The sequence below is a fragment of the Stegostoma tigrinum genome, chromosome 5 (assembly GCF_030684315.1).
Source record: "Stegostoma tigrinum isolate sSteTig4 chromosome 5, sSteTig4.hap1, whole genome shotgun sequence".
NCBI classification, from domain to species: domain Eukaryota; kingdom Metazoa; phylum Chordata; class Chondrichthyes; order Orectolobiformes; family Stegostomatidae; genus Stegostoma; species Stegostoma tigrinum.
Window position 1 is genome coordinate 74,924,106 of NC_081358.1, and position 24,290 is coordinate 74,948,395.

A 24,290-nucleotide genomic window follows, 5' to 3' on the forward strand; every position below is an offset into this window, starting at 1 on the left:
TCCAGCTCCACACTGTGTTGACTCTGATTGCAGCATCAGCAGTTCATGCTAAGTCTGACTATTAGTCTTTAGGTGGAAAGAGTGTGAGTAATTGTTTCCCTTGACCTCCCTTCCCTTAAGTTGATTGCTAATTTTATACTAATTCTGCCATGTTGATCTTGTCAGAAGACAGTTACAGGTCTGCAACATAGGAGTGTAATTGTCAGATATAAACCAGATTGGAGGACATCAGGTTAACTTCTGTAAATGATTTTAGTGAACCAGAGATTGAACAAGCCATTGTGCTGTAGTTACCATTACTAAAACCAACATTTCAGTCTTAAATAACAGAAAATAAATTCAAAATTTCAAACAGCATGGTGGGATTTGAATTTGTTCTTTGGGCAGTTAGTCCAGGCATCTTGTGATTGTGTAGAATGGATACAACTTGAAAGCTGTGTTGACAACCACATCCATTTTAGCAACGCCAAATTATGAAAAGTTATTTTAACTAGCTTTTGATGCCAGTGACATTGGTTTGGTTACCATTTTATTGCAAGATGAGAGGATAGAAATCAAATGGCCAGACAGTTATTTTTCAGTAAAGTTGCATGTCAACAGATATTTGGTGGTTGAGATGGAGGTATTGAGTTTTGTTTTGTCTCTGTATCACTTTGAAACACATATCACCAACAATATGGAAGAAAAAAATTTATATGGATCATAATTCTCTGAATTTTTTTGGAAATGTTTGGGACAAGAACAGATGGTTGTTTCGGTTGAGCTTAAATCTCCAGCCATACAATTTTAAAAATTACTCATGTTGCTGAAAAAGAAAATGATACAGTGAATGTTTTATCAGGAGCACACAGTAGGAAAACTGTGTGCTGTGATACAAATGAACTTGTGAAAGATGATTGCTATGAAACTCATTGTATATTTAATATCAATATGTTATTATTGTTTGTGTAGCATAGAAATGGTATTGAAAAGGACAGGATCTGGAAAAAGTATAACAAAATATGAAGCTGGATGAACACAGCAGGCCAAGCAGCATCTCAGGAGCACAAAAGCTGACGTTTTGGGCCTAGACCCTTCATCAGAGTGGGGACTGGAGAGAGGGTTCTGGAATAAATAGGGAGAGAGGGGGAGGCGGACCGAAGATGGAGAGAAAAGAAGATAGGTGGAGAGGAGAGTATAGGTGGGGAGGTAGGGAGGGGATAGGTCAGTCCAGGGAAGACGGACTGGTGAAGGAGGCGGGATGAGGTTAATAGGTAGGAAATGGAGGTGCAGCTTGAGGTGGGAGGAGGGGATAGGTGAGAGGAAGAACAGGTTAGGGAGGTGGAGACAAGCTGGGCTGGTTTTGGGATGCAGTGGGAGAAGGGGAGATTTTGAAGCTTGTGAAGTCCACATTGATACCATTGGGCTGCAGGGTTCCCAAGCGGAATATGAGTTGCTGTTCCTGCAACCTTCGGGTGGCATCGTTGTGGCACTGCAGGAGGTCCATGATGGACAAGTCTACTAAGGAATGGGAGGGGGAGTTAAAATGGTTCGCGACTGGGAGGTGCAATTGTTTATTGCGAACGGAGCGAAGGTGTTCTGCAAAGCGGTCCCCAAGCCTCCGCTTGTTTTCCCCAATGTAGAGGAAGCCGCACCGGGTACAGTGGATACAGTATACCACATTGGCAGATGTGCTGGTGAACATCTGCTTAATATGGAAAGTCATCTTGGGGCCCGGGATAGGGGTGAGGGAGGAGGTGTGGGGACAAGTGTAGCACTTCCTGCGGTTGCAGGGGAAGATGTCGGGTGTGGTGGGGTTGGAGGGGAGTGTGGAGTGGACAAGGGAGTCACAGAGAGAATGGCCTCTCCGGAAAGCAGACAAGGGTGGGGATGGAAAAATGTCTTGGGTGGTGGGGTCAGATTGTAGATGGCAGAAGTGTCAGAGGATGATGTGTTGTATCCGGAGGTTGGTGATGTGGTATGTGAGAATGAGGGGGATTCTCTTTGGGCGGTTATTGCGGGGGCAGGGTGTGAGGGATGTGTTGCGGGAGACACGGTCAAGGGCGTTCTCAACCACTGCGGGGCGAAAGTTGCAGTCCTTGAAGAATGTGGACATCTGGGATGTGCGGGAGTGGAATGCCTCATCCTGGGAGCAGATGCGGCAGAGGAATTGGGAATAGGGGATGGAATTTTTGCAGGAGGGTGGGTGGGAGGAGGTGTATTCTAGGTAGCCATGGGAGTCGGTGGGTTTGTAATGGACATCAGTTTCTAGCTGGATGCCTGAGATGGAGACTGAGAGGTCCAGGAAGTTGAGGGATGTGTTGGAGATGGCCCAGGTGAACTTGAGGTTGGGGTGGAACGTGTTGGTGAAGTGGATGAACTGTTCGAGCTCCTCTGGGGAGCAAGAGGCGGCGCTGATACAGTCATCAATGTAACGGAGGAAGAGGTGGGGTTTGGGGCCTGTGTAGGTGCGGAAGAGGGACTGTTCCACGTAACCTACAAAGAGGCAAGCATAGCTGGGGCCCATGCGTGTGCCCATGGCCACCCCCTTTGTCTGTAGGAAGTGGGAAGATTATCTGTGGAAAACGTATGTTTGATTTACCTATAGTTTTGATGGGGAAGGTCCTTAATTGTGCCATCAAGGCACTCTTGCTAATAGATATTGAAATCCACCACTCAAAATACATTTTGTATCCTTGCTGCCCTCAGTTCTTCTCCCAAATGGTGTCAAACATGGAGTAGTACAAATTTATCAGTTGGGAAGAGGCTGTGGGTGATAATCACTAAGAAGTTTTGGGCTCATGTTTGGTCAGTTAGACCTCCAGAGTCCAGAGACAATGATGAAAGGATTCTCGGGGGCAGTGTCTTTATGTCTGTATGCCACTTCATTGCCAACTCCAGTGGGTCTGTCCTACTGATAGAACAGCACATACACAAGTGATGATGGTGATGTTTAAGGCAGTATCTGTAAGATATTCTACGAATATGACTGTTTGGGTTGTTATTTGACTAGTCCATTGGACAATGCATGCACTTTTGGAACAAACCCCCAAGTGTTAACAAGGAAAGGTTGAAGAGCTACATTTGTTATTCTTGTTTTCAGTCCCTAGTGCCAACAAGATTCATTCCTTTTCTTATGCTTTGTAGTGTTTAGAGACAATTAATTGACTTACTAGGTCATTTCAGACAGCATTTAGGGTTCATCCCATTGTTGCAAGTCTGGAGATACACTTTAGACCTAAAGAACGAACATGGTCTAGATTACTGTTTACAACAATGGGTTCATGCTCATCATTGGACTTTTTTTTAAATTCCAGATTTATTGAATTCACCAGCTAGACCTTTTCAAACCCTGAATTTTATAACACTCCAGAGAAGCACCTTGAGACTTATGTTATGCTAAATAATAGTTGTTGCTACTGTATTATCACTATCCTGAATGTGTCTGACCCTAGACAATAACAAAGTCAGGCCTGGTTCATACTTGGCTGCAATTCCTCATGGCAACATAGCATGGCGGCACGGTGGCTCAGTGGTTAGCACTGCTGTCTCACAGTGCCAGGGACCCGGGTTTGATTCCAGCCTTGGGCGACTGTCTGTGTGGAGTTTGCGCATTCTCCCCCTGTCTGCGTGGGTTTCCTCCAGATGCTCAGGTTTCCTCCCACAGCCCAAAGATGTGCAGGGTAGGTGAATTGACTGTGCTAAATTGCCCATAGTGCCCAGGAATGTTTAGGTTAGGTGGGTTAGACTAGCGGAATGGGTCTGGGTGGGCTTTTTGGGCTGAATGGCCTGTTTCCACACTGTAGGGATTCTATGAACAGAGACCGATGAAAGTTTTTTTATTTGTCATCATAGAATAATCAGTTATATGCAAATTGACAATTTAGTGAGAGTCTTTTTGGAATTGATTTGAAGGAATTTGAAGAAAATTTGCTGACTGTGTTGGTTTCTCCATGATTTATTCTGGTTTGTATTAGTTATGTTTGGTGTTATTTTATATGTGTCTACCGTGACTGTCTTAGGTTCAGGATTTTGCTCATGGCTAAATGCGGTTTTTTATGCCTATTTCACAAAAAAGTATTCAATTTGAATTCTGAAATATATGTATGTTTCTCCTTAAAGGAGATAGGCTGAAGTATTACATAATTGTTTAATCGCTCCGTCGAATTTTTTGTTAATTTATTCTAATATTTGCCATTTTTGCCACTAGAGGGTGATCATGTTTTTTTGTTCAACTCTCTGCCAATTTCTATTGTAGATATTTTTACAGTCGACCTGTCCAGGGATGTAATAGAATCATACGGCACGGAAACAGACCCTTCAATCTGACTTGTCCGTGCAGACCAGACATCCCAATCTGACATGGCCTCATTTGCCAGCATTTGGCACATATCCCTCTCTAAACCCTTTCTATTCATATACCCATCCAGATGCCTTTTAAGTGTTGTAATTGTACCAGTCTACACCATTTCCTCTGTCAGCTTGTACCATACTTGCACCAACTTCTGCGGTGAAAGAAGTAATGCCTCAGGTGCTTTTTAAAAGTTTCCCCTCTCACCTTAAAATTACGCCCTCTAATTTTTGATTCCCCTACCCTAAGTGAAAGACCTTACTGATTTATCCTATCCACGGCCTTCATAATTTCTTAAACATCTATAAGATCGTCCCTCAATGTCCGACTCTGCAGGGAAAAAGTCTATTCAGCCTCTCGCTATAACTCAGATCCTCCAATCCCGACAACATTCTTGTAAATATTTTTTGTACGCTGTCTAATTTTAACATTATCCTTCTTGTAGAAGGCCAACCAAAATTGTATGCAGTATTCTAAAAATGGCTTCGCTTAATGTCCTATATGGCCACAGCCGACATCCCAACGTGTACTTAATGTTCTGACCGATGAAGGCAAGCATGCCAATCATGTTCTTCACCACTCTGTCTACCTGCGATTCCACTTTCAAGGAACTACGAACCTGCACTCCAAAATCATTTTGTTCAGCAACACTGCCCAGGGCTCTGCCACTAAGCATTTAAGTCCTACTGTGGTTTGCCAAACCAAAATGCATCACCTTACGTTTTCCTAAATTAAACTCCATCTGCCACTCCTCGACCCATTGGCCCATCTGATCAAGGTCGCCTTGTCCTCGAGATAATCTTCTTCTCTGTCCACTACGCCACCTATTTTAGTGTCATGTGCAAACCTAATAAACATGCCTCCTATATTCACATCTAAATCAGTTATACAAATGACAAAAAGTGTGACCCATCACTGATCCCTGTGGCACACCACTGGTCATAGGCTTCTGGTCTGAAAAGTATCCCTCTACCACGACCTTCAATCATTAAACATTTCTGGAGCACTTGGACGTTGAACCCAGAAACATAGCTCAGAGTTAGGAACACTATCATGTGCCTCAAGAGTCCCAACCCAAAAGGCTGCCCTCTAATTAGAGAGCGATGACTGGTGGTGGTTTAACCTGAGGATCACCGTATCTCAGGTGAGGGGAGAAGTTGAGAACAAGAGCGACTCAGCTGGTGGAAGATTTGAACCCTTGTTACTGGCAACACGGCATTGCAAACTAGTTTTCCAGTCAACTGACTAGAAGCTCAAATTTACAGTACAAAAAGAAATTGCTTGGCACATGAAGTCTCTGTCATTGAAACCACTGAAATCTGGGATTAAACCATGGACCTTTAAATTTTTAGTCTAACACTCTCCCACCTGAGCTATATATTTACATCAAACTGCTTGAATCTGTGTTCCAAATCAATGTCTTGATTAGCAATGCCTACTTTTAAACTTGGTGTAGACTATCATTGCTAATGTTACATTGATGCACCAATTATCTGGTAGTTGTTGTGTCCATATCTTTACGATCACTCTTCCCTTCGTAAAAATTACAGACTAAAGCATGAACTGTTGAATGGATTTTTTTCAATACTTGAACTGGTGACCACTTAAAAAGTAATCAGTTACCTGGCTCGTGCAATGCAAAGAAAAAGTTGACCTGTTGTATTTGTTCACAGCAAAATAGTAGGTTCAGCACTTCCTTATCATTGAACATCATTTACCGTCATTTACCAGCAAAAAGGATTTAAAAATGTATTACACGAAGGCTAATACACAAAATAAGAGTTCCTGCAGTGGGGCATGGCAAGAGATTTGGAAAACAGTTATGAAGGAACAAGTAGGGATAAACAGTCCATTTTAAGTTGGCAGTCTGTGACTGGTGGTGTGCCCTAAGAATCAGTACTGGGACCTCAACTATTTATAATCTTTTAAAGGCTTAGATGAAGAAACAGACTGTAAATTTGATGGCAATGCAACCAGGTTTAAGCTGTAAGGAGGATACAAAGAGAATGGTTTTGGAGATTAAGTGAGTGAGCAACAAAATTGATAAGTGGAAGATTATCTTCTTGGATTGTTAAATTGAAAAAGCAGATTGTTTTTAAAATGAGTATACCTTCTGATTATTGATGTTCAGATGGACTTGATGTACTTGTATAGGGCACACAGAAAGTTGGCATACAGTTACAGCAAGCAATTATGAAAGCAAGTGGCATGCTGGCCTGTATTGCAAACTGATAGGTTGTTTCCCTGGTTGGGGGGACTCAAGTACAGAGCAACAATCTCAGGACAAGAAACCAATCATTTTGGACTGAGGAGGAGGATTTTTTTTTCATTGAGGGTTGTTAATTTCTGAAAGTGTCCACCTCAGGGTTTAGATTAGATTAGATTCCCTACAGTGTGGAAACAGGCCCTTCGGCCCAACAAGCCCGCACCGCCTGTTGAAGCATCCCACCCAGACCCATAGTTAGGTCCTGGGCAGTGATGCTGAACATAGAGACCTTGGAGTGCAGGTTCATAGTTCAAAGAAAGTGAAGTCGTAGGTAGATCATGTAGAGAAGAAAACATTTGGTATGCTTGACTTTATTGATCAGTGCTTTGAGTATAGGAGTTGGGAGGTCATTTGCAGCTTTGGTTTGCCACTTTTGAAATACTGTGTTTAATTCCAGCCTTCCTGCTGTAGGAAGGATGCCATGAAACTTGAAAGGGTTCAGAAAAGAATTACAAGGTTTTGATGCATTTGGAGGGTTCGACCTATATGGAGAGTCTGAATAGGCTGGGGCTATTTTCCCTGCAGCATTGGAAGCTGACGGGTGATTTCTAGAGATTTATAAAATCATGAGGAGCATGGATAGGGTAAATAGCCAAGGTCTTTTCCCTGGGGTTGGGGAGTTCAAAACTAGAGGGCATAGGTTTAAGGGAAAAGATTTAAAAGGGACCTAAGGGGCAACTTTTCACGCAGAGGGTGATGTGTGACTGGAATGAGTACCAGAGGAAGTGATGGATGCTGGTACAATTACAACAGTTAAAATCGGGATGGATAAATGAATAGGAAGGTTTTATAAAGCTATGGGCCAAATGCTGGCAGTGAGACTAGTTGCACTGTAGGTTCTGTTTCCGTGCTGTACATCCCTATGACTCTAAATGAACCTGGAAAGACTACCTGGCATCGACCTAATCACAGGAAAAGACAAGGCAAAAACAACCTTGTTGACACTTTAACTGTGTCCCAAGTTTGAGGTTCCACTACTAGTGGAAACATCATCTCACATCTACCCTGTTAAGTCTCCTCAGAATCTTGTATGTTTCATTAAGATAACCTCTTAAATAAATAATGGCCTAACTTATGTAGCTGTTCATGATAAGGCAACCCTTTCATCTCAGAAATCAGCCTAGTGAATCTCTGTTGAACAGCCACGAATGTCAGCATGTTCTTCCTTAAGTACGGGGACCAAAACTGTACACAGTACTCCAGATGTGGCCTTATTAACAGCCTGTCCAGATGTAACAAGTCTTCCTTATTTTTAAATTCCAACTCCTGGCAATAAAGATCCCAATTCATTTGCCTTCTTAATTATGTGCTGCATCCACATGCTAATATTTTATGCTTGGTGTGTGCAGATCCTTCTGTGCTGCACTTCTTTGGAGCATCTTTCCAATTTAACGTCTGGCTTTTGATCGCTGCTACCAAAGTCCATGACCTCACATTTCCGGACATTAAACTCCATTTGCCAAGTTTTTGCCCACTCTGTCCACCTTTTTGTATCCCCTTACAGAATTCTTACATCTACGTAGCAGTGTACAGGTAATTATTAGAAAACCTAGGGACATTACACTCTGCAAGCCCTTTGCTAAGTTAATAATAAAATTAAGTAATTGAGGCCCTAAGCCCTTCTGGCATGCCACTAGTTGCATCTTTCCCACCTGAAAAGATCTATCATTCTGACTGCCTATATTCCATGTGTTAAGCAATCCTCACTCTATATTAGTACATTGTGCTCAATACCGCGAGCTGTTGTGGCATCTCACTCAGATTCATGTCTTCCTGCTCTCAGGCCTGCTTATCACTGCAAAACATAAACATAATATGTTTAAACATTATAAGTTTTATAAATCAATAGAATCCCTACAGTGTGGAAACAGCCCTTCAACCCAACAAGTCCACACCACCCGTCAAAGCATCCCACCCAGACCCATCCCCCAACAACCCACCTAATTTACACACCCCTGAACACCACGGGCAACTTAGCGTGGCTAATCCACCTATATTTCAACAATTACTCAAGTAAAAGACATGTTCAGGGAGTTCCGTTACAGCCTGGTCAGCTCAATTGGTAGATAATGGGAAGCTTAATCACCTAATCATGGTTTCAAGCCCCACATTAGGTGACAATTGTTTGCTGAAATGTTTGTTTTATTGATCTTTACCAATGTTAAAACTCCAAAGTTAAGAGTAGTAATTTTTCTGGAGAGAAAATAACTACCTATCACTCCCAGGCACTTTAAAATTATTTGAATGCATATTGAAATGACTTTCTAAAAATTGATGTTTAAAAGCAGAAATTGTAAGCTTCCAAAAAATTGCATTGTTCAATGTCAAAAAGCTGAGCAGTATTTAAAAGAATAAATTCTCGTGGTGTATAAACAATGGTTCACCATCAGCCACTTGGGTCTTATTCATCATTCCATTAGATAATGGTTGATCTGTATCTTAACTTCTTTCATCTGCCTTAGCTCCATATACTTTAATACCCATTGTTAGCATAAATTTGTTAATCTTAAGTTTAAAACTGCTAAAATAGCATCCAGAATTTTTTGTGGTTTCACACTTCTCCCAACCTTTGTGTGAAGAACAGTTTCCTAATTTCTCTCCTGAATGCCTGACTCTGGTAAAGTTCTTTGGATTTTGGATCTACTACCCCTACCAATGAAGAAATCATCTCTCTCAACCCTTTCAAAATCGTTCTATAGTCTAAAAACCTTAATTGGAGCATTCTTTACCTTTCCATATTCCAGGCGGTTGGCTACAAATGGGGAATATAAGAAAGGCCACGAGGGTAAAAGCACTCAACAGAGATGGAGTTACAGTTATTTATTAACATAACATCTTGCCTACTGAATGAAGCATCCAGCTTCAGTAGCTACCTGGCCTATTGCTGGACTCCCTGGCCCAATCAATGTACTATACATTGGTTGGAAATCCCTACAGTATTAGGTGAATACTTTAATGAATCTCTCAAAGGGCTTAACTTTCTTCTCCTGTGTCTGGATAGAGGTGGGGAGGTGTTGTGGAACCTGCTTCTCCACTTCTTCCCCCAGCCTTAGCTGAGTAAAATATTATTAGTGTAAAATTATTAGAGTAAAATATCTTGAGCAGAGCTACATGTTCTGATTTCCATATTAAACTGATATGCACAGATGCCAGAAGTTGCTGTTTGATTTACTCCTTAATAACAGTGAGCACTGATCAGTTTCACTGCTCTTCAAAATCAAGACCATAATGACTATCATTTGCTGAGTCTTTTAAAATATGTTACAATTTGAAGTTTGATTTTTGGCCGAATTGACTGCATTTTTTGTTTGATAAGATTTTAATTTTTTTACAGAAAATGTCGGAAGACTGAAAAAACTGGAATACCTTAATCTAGCTTTGAACAACATTGAATGCATTGAAAATTTAGAAGGTAAATTGATCATAAATTCTTGTACTCATGTAGAAATTTCATACCCAAAAACTTAAAAATTCTAGCTTTAAGTTTTTAATACCAGTCACATTAAATTTGTGTCCTTTGTCTCCTGTCCCTAACTGTCAGTGCGAACAGCTTATCTATTCTTATCAAAACATTTTAAGATTAAGAATGTCAGTAGCCATTTTCTCCTTTTTCCGTTCTAAGACGACAATCTGAGTTTCTCTAATATCTCTACACAGCTGAAGTCTAACGTTCTAGCAATCTCACTTTAAAAAAATCCTCCCTCGTCTGTTCCAATACTGGGATCTAGCCGATCTATACTTCAAAGTGGTGGTCCCAAATTCTATTTCTTCCCACATTTTCTGATGTACAGCAATCTTTCCTCTTCCTTACTGGAGATTTTCAGACATTCATCTATTTTCATGCTTGGAATCCTAATGTAGCAACAAATAAGATAAAGACAAAATATACAAGATAAGAGGAAGTGATAAAATCAGTGGGAGAAAAACAAATGTAGTAGGAGAAATAAAATTAGATGATGAAAGAAAAGCTTGTGAAGGAGAAAAGGGATGTTTTGTGCACGACTGTGAGAAATGATATCAGATCTACAGAAATTCAGCTGTCCGTGAACTTTGGCATATGTCTAAACAAATTTTAAAATAGGAGGAACTGGCCAGAAAACACATAAGAAGTGCTGATTAAAGCAACAACTGTGTGTGCATGTATAATTGAATATCAGTATCAATGCAATTTCAATTTTTTAAATTCATGCATAGGATGTGGACTTTGGCCAGCCAGTATTTATTGTACATTCTCACTTGCAGTTGAGAAGGTGCTGGTGAGCTGCTTTCTTGAGTCACTGCACTCCATGTGCTATGGGTAAACCCATACCGCCATTAGGGAGGGAATTCCAAGATTTTGACTCAGCAGTAGTGAAGGAATGGTGATATATTTCCAAGTCAGGATGAATGGGTTGGAGGGGGTCTTGCAGATGATGGTGTTCCCACATTCTAGTGAATCCCCTTTAAAGTTGTACAATTTAGTATTAAAATTTTCCTTCTTGTTGTTCTACTTAGTTGAATCACCTCTTGTTTTTCTGTTTTAATTTCCATCTGTCATGGGTCTGCCTACTCCATTAATCTTTGTCCTCATGTGAAGTCTTTCACTATCCTCACCATTGTGTTTTCAAATTACATGTAATTTTCAAAATTTGGAACAACTCCCTGCATATTGTGGTTCAGATCATGAATGTATATAAAAAGAATCAATGTTTTTTATTCGTTAATGGGATTTCCTTGATTGTCCTTGAAGTTTTGAGGAGCCACTTTATTGAACTGCTTACATTTATACAGGGCAGGTGTACATAAAGTGCTGTTCGGGAGGTAGTTCTTGGATTTTGATCCCATAGTGCATTTTACTTTCAGTGTGTGTGTTACTTGCTTGCCGAGCTGGCTCGTTTTTGTTCAGACAGTTCGTCACCGTGCTGGGTGACATCATCAGTGGAGCCTCCGATGAAGCGATGTTATTCTACTTCACTTGGAATGTATACTATCCGGCCTGTTGTGGTGAGCACTGTCATTTCCGGTTTTGATCTGTTTGGGGTCCAATTCTAAACGTTTGTTGTTTGAAGTATGGGTGGAGAACCATGCCTCTAGGAATTCCCATGTGTGTCAGTGTTTGGCTTGGGTTACTATGGTAACTTTGTTCCAGTTAAATTGATGGCCTTCATTGTCTAAACGTACAGTTATTAAAGAAAGTGCATCGTGCCATTTTTGCTGCTAGCTGATGTTCGTGTATTCCAATGGCTAGTTTCCTTCCTGTCTGTCTGATGTAATATTTGTGACAGTCATTGCATGGTATTTTGTAAACCATGTTGGTTCTGCATGTTGTGGGAATGGTGTCTTTAATCCTTGTAAGTGTTTGTCGTAGAGTGGCTGTGGGCATGTGAGCCACCATGATTCCCAGAGGTCATCGGCGTCTTGTCAGTTTCAATATGTTCCTAATGTAGGGAAGTGTGGTAAGTGTGTTGGCTCATAATGTGTCCTGTTGTTGTCTGTTATGTAGGCATCCATGGATGAAGTCAAAAACAAGTCAGCTCGGCAAGCAAGTCAACAACCTCATCCATAACATGAGCTACAGATCTTTGTCAATACTTCAAATATATATTCTTTTAATATTTATATCAAGCTTCAATTTTATAAAACTGAAAACCTGTTATATTCTGCAAATGTGATATTATTTCATTTTCCTTGACAGGTTGTGAGTTTCTGCAGAAACTTGACCTAACAGTTAACTTTGTTGGGGAACTAACTAGTGTGGAGTCACTCAAACATAATGTTCATCTACAGGAGCTTTATCTGGTTGGAAACCCCTGCTGTGATTTTGCTGGTTACAGGAAGTTTGTGATTGCTACTCTACCACAGCTGAAGGTTAGAAGGTCATTGTCTTTCTGACAAGACATTTTTGTGTTTTAAGTTTTTGTGTGTAACAATTTGATTGCTACTTATGATCTGTGCAAAGGATCAAGATTATTTTGTGTGTTTCAGGACTGAAAGTGGCTGGAGGTCAGCACTCAAAATACAGAGGGCGTGGCAGGGCTTTTTCCCTCTCAAAAGCCCCAAAACATCTGGGAAAGTTGTCACTGGAGTGATAAAGTAGAGGAAAGTCACCGCTGAAAATAAAAATGACAGAATCAGTGTGGAGAGATAATAAGAACTGCAGATGCTGGAGAATCTGAGATAACAAAGTGTAGAGCTGGATGAACACAGCAGGCCAAGTAGCATCAGAAGAGCAGGAAGGCTGACGTTTTGGGCCTAGACCCTTCTTCAGAAAAGGAGGAGGGGAAGGGGGTTCTGAAATAAATAGGGCGAGAGGGGGAGGCGGATAGAAGATGGATAGAGGAGAAGATGGGTGGAGGGGAGACAGACTCCACCCATTTTCTCCTCTATCCATCTTGTATCCGCCTCCCCCTCCCTATTTATTTCAGAACCCCCTTCCCCTCCCCTTTTCTGAAGAAGGGTCTAGGCCCGAAACATCAGCCTTCCTGCTCTTCTGATGCTGCTTGGCGTGCTGTGTTCATCCAGCTCTACACCTTGTTATCTCAGAATCAGTGTGGAGTTGTTCCTTCAATCACAGGCTGGTTTTCTTGCTTGATATGCTGCTGATAGGTTCACTGAGCCTATCATCAACAAATACTGAAAAGAAGCAGCCTGGGATTAGTGGAGCAGCAAGCAGTTATAGTCATAGATCTGTACAGTAGGGAACAGATCTCCTTGTCCATGCCAATCAGATGTCATCAATCAGTATTGTCCCCATGCCAGCATTTGGCCCATATCCCTCTAAACCCTTCATATTTATGTACCCATTCAGATGCCTTTTAAATGTTGTAATTGTACCAGTCTCCATCACTTTCTCTGGCAGCTCAATCCATACACACTCCACTCTTTGTGTGAAACTAGTTGCCCATTATGTCCCTTGTATATGTTTTCCTTCTTACATTAAACCTATGCCCTTTAGTTTTGGACTAACCTACCCCTGGGAAAAAGACCTTTGCTATTGACCCTATCCATATCCTTGATTTTATAAATCTCTATAAGGTCACCTCCCCAGCCTCACTCAGGAAGAATAGCCCCAGCCTATTCAGCTTCACTCCATACCTCAAACTCTCCAACCCCGGCAACATCTTGTAAATCTTTTCTGAATCCTTTCAAGTTCAACAGCATCTTTCTGATAGTTGGGAGACCAGAACTGAATGCAGTATTCCAAAAGTGGCCAAACCAATATCCTATAAAGCTGCAACATGACATCCCAACACCGTTACTCAATGCACTGATCAAAACAGGCAAGCATACCAAACTCTTTCTTCACTACCTTGTCTACCTGTGACTCTCCCTTCAAGGAACTATGAACCTGTACCCCTGGTCTTTTTGTTAGGTGACACTCCCCAGGACCCTACTGTCAAGTATTAAGTATCTTGCCCTGATTTGCCTTACCAAAATCCAACACCTCACATTTATCTAAATTAATTAATCTAAATTATCCTAGGCCCGTCAACCCATCTAACCAAGGCTCTGTTTTACTCTGAGATAACTTTCTTCACTGTCCACTACCCCACCAATTTTGGTGTCATCTACAAACTTTCTAATCCTCCTATTTTCATAACCAAATCATTTATATAAATGACAAAAAGCAGTGAACCTGGCAGTGATCCTTTTGGCCCTCGACTGGTTACGGGTCTCCAATCCAAAAAATAACCTCCACCATTACCCTCTGTCTCCTGCCTTCCAGTCAATTTTGTATCCTGAAGGCTAGCTCTCCCTCGATTCCACGTGTTCTAACCATGCTAATCAGTCTACCATGTGGAACCTTGTTAACTCTTCGCAGAAGTCATGTAGACAATGTCTACTGCTCTGCCTTCTTCAATCTTCTTTGTCATTTCTTCAGAATGACTCAATCAAGTTAGTGAGAAGTTGGAACAGAGATGGTGGTGAACCAGTTTACAGCATTATCATTTTGCAGTAGCTGTAATTTTTGCTGAGCCTCACCCCTGGCCAAGTCTTTTGATATGTTTTAGGCTGAGGCCATGCCATTTGCTGAAACAGCGTCTTTGGACTGAAGTAGTGACTTTTGATTGGACTGGCGGTGGTTGGATGCATGTTTAGAGGAGGAGGGAGCTGGTGGAGCAAGAATCTCCACTGAAGTTGGTCAAAGAAGGAGACTGCAAGAGTGTTGGAAGTGGTTGGAGCAGAGAAAAATTTTGCATACTGATGGGAGTTTAAAAGAATGAGAGGTGGTCTCATTGAAACATACCCTGTCAAGCCCCTTTAGAATCCGAAATGCTGAGAGAATGTTTCCTTGATGGGAGAGTCTAGGATCAGTGGGCGTGGCCTCAATAAAGAGGTATTAATTTAAGACTGAGATTAGGAGGAATTTCTTCTCTCAGAGGGTTGAGAGACTTTGGGCCTCTTTTCCACAAAGCTATGAGGTCAGAAACCTTGTGTATATTTAAGGCTGAGATAAATTCATGATCAGTGGAGCAATCAAGGGATAGGGGGAAAGGGCAGGAAAGTGGATGTGAAGACTGTTGGATCAGCCATGAGCAAGCTCAAGTAGCTGCATGACCTACTCATTTTTGTGTTTCTTATGGTCTAAGAGCGTTTGTGGGGGAGAAGGAGGCCATAGGAGGGGTTTAGGGGAGTCGGAACATGCAAGAGAGGATCAGGAGGAAAGAAAGGCTGCAAATGTGCCTAAGGGAAAAGGAAGAGGCTTGAAAGGAGAGAGAACAACTTTGAACCTGTCAAAGGAATACACTGCAAGTCAAATAAACTCTCATCATTGAGCTAATAAATTCAGAAATTGCTGAGAAAACTCAGCAGGTCTGCCAGCATCTATGGAGAGAAATCAGAGTTAGTGTTTTGGGTCCAGTGACCCATGTTCAGAACTGATTATAGCTAGGAAAAGGTAGATGTATCTGCCTGAGAAGGGGTGGGGGGAGGGTTGAGGAGTAAACAATAGTGGAGATGGAGCCCAGAAAGAGAAAAACACAGTTGGGCAGTCAAAGTGGTGTGTAAAGATTAACCTGAGAATGAAAAGCTGCTAATGGAGGCTGTTGGTAGCTGACAATGGGTCATTTGCCATAACATGTGATGACAAGGCCTATTGTGTTGTGATTGGGATAGGGCAAAGGAGAAGGTGCTCAGGCCCTAAAATTATTGAATTTCATATTGAGTCCAGAAGGTTGCAGGGTTCCCAAGTAGAAAATGAAATACTGTTATAGCTCCTCCAGCTGCCTGCCTCACTACCCTATCTCCTCATGAGGAAGTGGTGCCTAGATTGTGCACCAGGATCCCAGTTGCCTTGTTACTGTCATTTTGGCGCTGAGGGCCTGTGGTTGGGTGATGGAATGTGGGTGTATGTGTGTCTCCAGCAAACTCTGAGAGTGCTAGATTTGGCCTTCTTTGGCTGCAGCCAAAGTCTCCATGGAGGTGGCTAGATGCTAGCATGAGTCACTGCACAGCTCAGGTGCGGGCCATTGTGTTCCACATGCCTGACTGCCAGTCCTATTCCTCCCTTTGAATTCAGATAAAGCCCCTGATTGCCTGGCGATTTTCTTCCTTGGTGGGCTGCGGAGTTACTGCAGTTAAGGTGCTCACCAGAAGGTTCCCCCACACTTTCTGATGCTAACATTCCCACTGAGGTGTCAGCATCAGAACTAGTGAGAGTGAGGCATCAGTTCACCAGTCCTAGAAGGTCAAGAACCTGACTTCTAGGGAAGCTGACCATTTCTCTGCAGTGGTGGTGGACATGCTGTCTATAACTGCATGACAAAATTTGAACCAGCAGCAGGAGAGGAGCGAAGTGAACCTGGGACAAATGGTACCAGTAGAACTTCCGGGTGAAAGCCTGAGGGTCAAGGCCCAGGTCAAGCCTAGTTGACCAGCAGCATGAGGAGAGCATAATGGAGTGAACTTTTACTGAAGCCAGAGGCAGAGCTCCTGAGGTGACATCAGGGTTCAAAGAGTGATGAAGGGCAAAGGTATTGGCTGCTTAGGAACTGGCTTTAGGACAGAGTGTGAAGTCCTTTATGTGTGGTTTCTTGAGAGAGAGAGAGAGAGAGAGCGAGAAATCTAATTTAGTGAGAAGTGAATAAGATTGAGTAATTTGTTCCTAGCTTACTGAGTTGGTAAGGATCATGATGGGAGGGAAGCTCAGTCATGTGGAATTCTCCTCTTGCAATATATGGGAAATCAGGGACACTTCCAATGTCCATGTGAACCACGTCTGCAGGGGGTGTGATCAGCTGCAACTTCTAATTGACTGCATGCAGCTGCAGATGAACTCACTGGATAATCCACAATGCTGAAGACATTGTGGATAGCATGTTTAGTAACTGGTCACACTACAAGTAAGGGCTACACAGAGAGAAAAATGTTGGATGACCATGAGGAAGATTAGTAAATATGGGCATAAGGCACAGGAGACCCCTTTGGCCATCCAGTCTCAAATACAGTGTTGATACTGTTGGAGATATGGCTTCGCAGGGGTAAAGTGGCAACAACCAAGTTTGAGGCACGATAGTTGGCTCTGCTGCAAACGCAGGGGAGAAAAAAGACTGGAAGAGCTTTAGTGATAAGAGACTTGATTATAAGGGGAATTGAGAGATATTTCTGTGCAGAAAATAACACTCTTGAATGTATGTTGCCTCCCTGATGCCAGGGTCAGGGATGTCTCAGCAGTTGCAGGGCATTCTGACGTGGGAGATTGAACAGCAGTGGTTGTGGTACATGTCAATACCACAACATGGGTGAAAATGAGGGTTCTGCAACAGGAATTTAGAAAATTAGGTAGGAGATTAAAAGAGCAAGACAACTAAGGTTACAATCTGGATTACTTCCAGTGCCTTGTGCTACTGAGTAGGATGCATATAGGAATAGGAAAAGAGGTCAGATGAACACGTGGCTAATGGGATAGTGTGGGAGGGAGATCTTCAGATTTCTGGATCAATGAGACACCTTCTGGAGTAGTTGTCCAGTACAAGCTGAATAGGGTGTATCTGAATTAGAATTGATCCGATATCCTTGCTGAGAGGATCATGCTGTTGAGGTATAGATAGGGTTAATGGTAGTTGTCTTTTCCCTAGGATGGGATATGAAATGAATTTCCTGAGGAAATGGTGGATGCCAGTACAATTACAGTGTTTAAAAGACATTTGGAGAAGTACCTGAATAGGAAAGGTTTGGAGGGATATGGGCCAGGAACAGGCAGGTGGGACTACTTTAGTTTGGAATTATGTTTGGCATGAACTGGCTGGACCGAAGGGTCTTTTTCTTTGCTGTATGACCCTATGACTCTATGTGTCAGCACAAGCTTAGTGGGCTGAAGGGCCATTTCACATGCAAGCCACCCTCTGTGTAAAAAAAATTGCCTCATGTCTTTTTTTAAATCTTTCTCCTCTCATCTTAAAAATGTGTCCCCTAGTCTTGAAATCCCCCATCCTAGGGAAAAGACAACTAATATACCTCTCATTATTTCATAAAATTCTATCAGGCCACCTGTCAACCTCCTAAGCTCGAGTGGAAAAGTCCCAACCTATCCAGTCTTTCTTTATAACTCAAACCTTCCATACCAGACAACATCCTGGTAAATCTCTTCTGAACCGTCTCCAGCTTAATAACATCCTTCCTATAACTGGGTGACCAGAACTGGACACAGTATTTCAGAAGAGGCCTCACCAATCTCCTGTACAACCTCAACATGACTTCCCAACAGCTATACCCAAAAGACTGAACAATGAAGGCAAGCATGCCACCTCTCTTTTTAACCACTCTGTCTATATGTGATGTAAACTTCAAAAAATTATATACTGACACCCTTGTGTTCCTCTGTTCCACCATACTATCTAAGGACCTACCATTAATTGTATAGGCCTTACTCTTGTTTGTTGTATCAAAATGCAATACCTCATATTTATCCAGATTGAACTCCATCTACCATTTTTCAGCCCATTGACCCATTTGATCAAGATCCCCTTCTAATCTTAAGAACTTTGTTCACTATCTAGTATGCCACCAATTTAGGGTATTGCCCACAAACCTATTAACCATGTCTGCAATATTCTCATCAAAATCATTTATGTAGATGACAAACAAAAGAGGCCCCAGCGCTGATCCCTGTGGAACACTGTTGGTTACGTGATCCCTTTCCAAACTTAAAATTTTTTTGCTGACTCTTTCCTGCCAAACCATATCTATCAAGCTACCTCTTAAACATTGCTGTTGTATCTAGCTCTGCCTCCACCATCACCTCCTGCAGTGCATTCCAGGTACTTAACAAACTATGTATAGAAAAAAAAGCCCTGCCTCTCAAATCTTCTTTATACTTCTCCCTTTTAACCTTAAACCTTTGTCCCATATAACTGACATTTTAACCCTGGGAAAAAGACTCGAACAATCCATTCTTTCCATGCCTTTCATATTTTTGTCAACTTCAGTCGTCACCCCTCAACATCAGACATTAAATGGAAAACAAACCAAGTTTGCTCAATCTCTCCTCATTGCTAATACCCGACAAACCTGGCAACATCCTGGTAAAGGTTTTCTGAACTCTCATCAAAACCTCCATATCCTTCTGGTGGTGAGGTGACTCGAATTATTTGCAATATTCCAAGTGTGGCCTAGTTAAAGTTCTACAGACCTGCAACATGGTTTGCCAATTTTTATACTCTGTGCCCCAATCAATGAAGGCAAGTATGCCATATATCTTCCTGACCACTTCTTCATTTTCAGAGAACTATGGACTTGTACACCAAGATCCCTCTGTATGTTAATGTTACTAAGGAGTTCTGCCTTTTACTGTATGCTTGCAACCTGTATTAAATCTTACAAAATACGTCAATTCACATTTGTCTAGATTAAATTTCATCCATAATTTCTTCACCAAAGTGTCCAACCTATCTATATCCTGCTATATCCTCTGGCAATTCTCTTCACTATCCACACTCCCCTGATCTTTGTATCATCCGCATTATTAATCAGACCACCTACATTCTCCTCCGAATCATTTATACATGTGACAAACAGCCGGAGTCCCGGCACTGATCCCTATGGAACTCCACTGGTCATGGATCTCCAGTCAGAAAAACTTCCTTGCACTGTCTTCTGTGACTAAGCCAGCTCTGGATCCATCTTACCTGTTCACCATGGATCCCATGTGACTTTGCTTTCTGTGTCACTTTGCCACGAGGGACCTTGTCAAAGGCCTTGCTAAAGCCTGTGTAGATGACATCCACTGCCCACCTTCATCAATCATCTTTGTCAATTTCTCAAAAGAAGTCTCAATCAAGTTTGTGAGACACAAACTGCCCTGCACAAAGCCATGCTACCTATCACTAATAAATCCATATTTTTCCAAATGTGAGTAAATCCAGGCCCTAAGTGTCTTTGATAAATTCCATGCCGATGTAAGGTTCACCAGCCTGTAATTTTCTGGACTATACCAGTTGCCCTTCTTGAGCAAAGGAGCAACATTGGCTATTCTCCAGTTTGCTGGGTCCTCTCCCGTGACCATAGAGGATACCAAGATTGCATACAAGGTCGCTTATTTCCCTCAGTATTCTGTGATAGATCACATCAGGTCCTGGAAATTTATCGACCTAAATGCTTTTCAAAACTCCCAACAGCTTTTTTATATTGACATGTCCTAAGATGTCAACCTACCCCTCTCTAGACTTACCAAACTTGATGCAAAGTATTCATTAAAGACCTCAGCCACTTCCTCCAACTCCATGCATAAATCCTTTCCTTTGTCCTTGAGTGGACCTACCCTTTCCCTAGCTACCATCTTACTCTATATGTACGTATAAAACACCTTAAGATTTTCCTTAATCCTGTTTGCCAAGGACATTCCATGCCCCCTTTTTGGTCTCCTAACTCCTTGCTTATGTTTTTTCTTGCTTTCTTAAGAGCTCTACCTATCGTCTGTTTCCTGAACCTCGCATACATTCCTTTTTTTGACTAAGCTCACAATTTCCCTTTTGGTGGATATTCAGTGAGTGGTAAATTGTGCCTGTTAAAATGGAACTAGAGTAGCAGGTAAAGGATGCCAGAGGGACAGGAAGTTAAGGAAGCTCTGAGATGCAGCCTGATCCATACAGTTCTGGGTGCTAGTCCATGCTTTCAAAGTGTCATTGCAGCAGCATTTACAAGAAGAGGTTCCAGTGTGCTCCACAGTGCAGTTTTAAAGTACAGAAGTGTACTGTAAATGGATTAGAGATGTTCATGATGATGCAGAGAGAGTGGTGCATGTCAGATGCCAACATCTGTGGATTTGGGCTCGTGTGATCACTATCAGCAGACTGGGCCCTGAGATGTTGGAACAAATGGTGAACTGGCTTTGTACCTATTCCGACTTCCATGAAAGGGATCCTTAGTGTCTGTTTTCTATCCACCGGGTGAGAGAATGGAAACTGCATATTAATGAGGTGAAATTCAGTAATAATGAGGGTGGTAATGAATGATAACACATCTCTTGCCAATTGCCAATGAGAAACTCATCTTCAAATCATGCACTCGGTTGGAAAATGCAGCCTTTTAGTCTTAACATTGCAAAGGGTCTCACTGGGCATCTCATTTGATTTTTGCAAATTTCATGCCTTAGCCCACATCGTTTAGGGCCTGGGACAATGCTACATCTAGTCTTGTCTGGCTGAAGTGTATATCAGACAATCCCACTAGATCTTCAAGTTTTAAAAAAAGAACTCTCCTGCGGGGACGAGCTGGGCTGGTTTTGGGATGCAGTGGGGGAGGGGGAGATTTTGAAGCTTGTGAAGTCCACATTGATACCATTGGGCTGCAGGGTTCCCATGTGGACTTCACAAGCTTCAAAATCTCCCCCTCCCCCACTGCATCCCAAAACCAGCCCAGCTCGTCCCCCCCCACCACTGCATCACAAAACCAGCCCAACTCGACCATCCTCCCTAACCTGTTCTTCCTCTCACCTATCCCCTCCTCCCACCTCAAGCCGCATCTCCATTTCCCACCTGCCAACCTCATCCTGTCTCCTTGACCTGTCCGTTCTCCCCGGACTGACATATCCCCTCCCCACCTATACTCTGCTCTCCACCTATCTTCTCCTCTATCCATCTTCGGTCCACCTCCCCCTCTCTCCCTATTTATTTCAGAACCCTCACCCCAGCCCCCTCTCTGATGAAGGGTCTAGGCCCGAAATGTCAGCTTTTGTGCTCCTGAGATGCTGCTTGGTCATTTGTTGGAGTTATATGTTGACAACTGCCTGGATTTCATCCTAGGCCCTTGAAAGATCTGTTTAGCAAAATGGTTGATCTGAGAGGAAGATCCCATTAGAGAGCATATGTAACTCCTTTTTTTAAAAAACTGGTGATTTTATTTTTAATTATGTCAGTACACCCCTCGCCTCAAGCTTCTATCTGCTTGCTCTGAACAAAGAACTGAATGTGTATCAGACTATTGCTTGGCATATAATGGAGATCAGGCATTGTTATGTGATAGAGTTAGTGTCCAAAGTGATACTCCTCACCCCGCCATGTAACCAATAAACTGTTTTTGTTTCAGATCTCCAGCATCCACGTTTCTTTATTATATTTTTGCATTTAACTTTACATCTTTTCCAGGTATGACCACCTTGAAGTTCTCCTCTTGCCTCAGACAAGATTTTCATTCCTATCTTTCTTTTGCTTCACCATCCAAACTTACTTTCATTTTTGCTCCTGGTGTTTGACAAGGCATCTGCCAAAACTCGTATTTCCTCAGCCATATCTCATTCACTAGTGAATTCCTCTGATGCAGAATCACCGCACATGGATTCCAGTTGAAGTTTCATCCTTCCGTGTCTTTTACCCACCCCTAAAGCCCAGGTCTGATTTTTTGTCAACCAAACTAAACCATTTTCACCCCTCATACTCTCCATTATCCGATAGCCAGCTTTTCTTCATTTCTTGTCTTCCTTCCTGGGTTATACTCCCCACCCCCTAACGTCACGATAAATACCACTCTTTCCTCGATGATATCATTTCTGAATAAGGGCCTTTATGATACCGTATTAGTATTATACTTTCGATTAAACAAAAACAAAACACACCTCTTTCATAAAATTGCTGTCACAGTAAATCAAATGTTAACTCAACTTCTCTCTCCACAGATGCTGCCAGACCAGCTGAGTTTCTCCAGCAATTCTGTTTTTGTTTCAAATATCCTTTTGTCTGTGGATATCAAGCATCAAAGAAAGACAAAAAAACCAGAAGGGTCTGGAAAAGCTCAGCAGGTTTGGCTGCATCTGTGATGAGAAATCAGAGTTAACATTTTGTGTCTGGTGACATTTCCTCAGAACTGCCAGACATGGAAGGCTGAAACTTCAACTGGAATCCATGTTAGGTGATTCTGAGTCAGAGGCACTTCTGAGGAAGGGTCACCAGACCCAAAACGTTTCTGATTCCTGTTCACAGATGCTGCCAGACCTGCTGAGCTTTTCTAGAAACTTCTGTTTTTGTGTCTGGCTTATAGCATCTGCTGTTTCTTTCAGGTTTTTTAGCAAATAGAGAGAGCTACTTTACCATATAGAAAATAGTGTTATTTTTATTTGACATAATTTGAATCCTGTTGATCTAATATATTATAGAAGCATGAATCTTAATTCAAATTGTGGTCTATGATCATTTTGCTCTTGTTTCTACTTGGCCTATAGTGGTTAGATGGAAAAGAAATCATTCGTTCCGAACAGATTCAGGCACTGCAGGATTATCCGATAGTACGACAACGAGTTGTGGAGCAACAGGAGGTTTATATCCTGAAACGTACCAAGAAGAAAGAAACAGTGCAGAAGAACCTAGAAGATAAAGAGAATAACAAGTAAGTTGGGGAAAGAAAAGTTCTTACTTTGGTCCTGTACTGATAACAATAGGATCATATGTATGAAACACTACTGTGACAGCAATTTTATGAAAGAGGTGTGTTTTGTTTTTGTTTAATCGAAAGTATAATACTAATACGGTATCATAGAATCATCTAGCAAAGAGGCAATAAAATAGATTTACATTTTATTGCCACGAGTACTCAAATACAGGAACAGAGCAAGATTGAAATAATGTGAGCTTGAGCTAGGTAGCCAAGTGTTAAAAAGCAATGTATGGAAAAGGCAGGGATATTTGAGCATCCAGATAAGCTCGAGGTGAATAAGCACAAATAGAGCAAGTTGGAACAGTTTTGAAATGCAGCGTATTCTGATTTCTGAGATGGTTGCCTGTTCCCGTGCACAAAGTGTGCTTGCAGCAGACCGAAAGATATAGGAGCAAAATTAAGCCATTCGACCCATCAAATCTGTTCCGACACTCAATTGTGGCTGATACGTTTCTCAATCCCATTCTCGTGCTTTTTCCCCATAACTCTTGATCCCCTCAACTAAACAAGGACCTATCTATCTCTTTAAATACACTCAATGACTTGGCCTCGTGTCTTTGGGGCAATGAGTTCCACAGATTAACCACCCTCTGGCTGAAGAAATTCCTGTTAATTACAGTTCTGAAGGGTCATCCCTTCATTCTGGGGCTATGTCTTCAGCTCCTAATCTCTCTTACAAGTCTAAACATCTTGTATACATCCAGGCCTCTCAGTATTCTGTAAGTTCCAATCAGGTTCCCACCTCATCCTTCTAAACTCCATTGCGTACAGACCCAGCGTGCCCATATGTCAAGCCCTTTATCTCTGGAATTATTCTTGTAAACTCTTCTGGACCCCCTTCAATGCCAC

The 24,290-nt window shown here is 42.0% G+C and overlaps 1 protein-coding gene across 3 annotated transcripts in view; it reads left to right on the forward strand.

Moving 5' to 3' along the window:
- The window catches only part of dnaaf11 (dynein axonemal assembly factor 11), an 89,302-nt gene that overhangs the window by 18,176 nt on the left and 46,836 nt on the right, over window positions 1-24,290 (forward strand). For all 3 annotated transcript variants that reach the window (XM_048528702.2, XM_048528704.2, XM_048528703.2), the window contains exons 3-5: window positions 9,931-10,008; window positions 12,271-12,443; window positions 23,230-23,393. In XM_048528702.2, coding sequence (XP_048384659.1) covers window positions 9,931-10,008; window positions 12,271-12,443; window positions 23,230-23,393 — 415 coding nt within the window. The remainder of the gene's footprint in view (window positions 1-9,930; window positions 10,009-12,270; window positions 12,444-23,229; window positions 23,394-24,290) is intronic.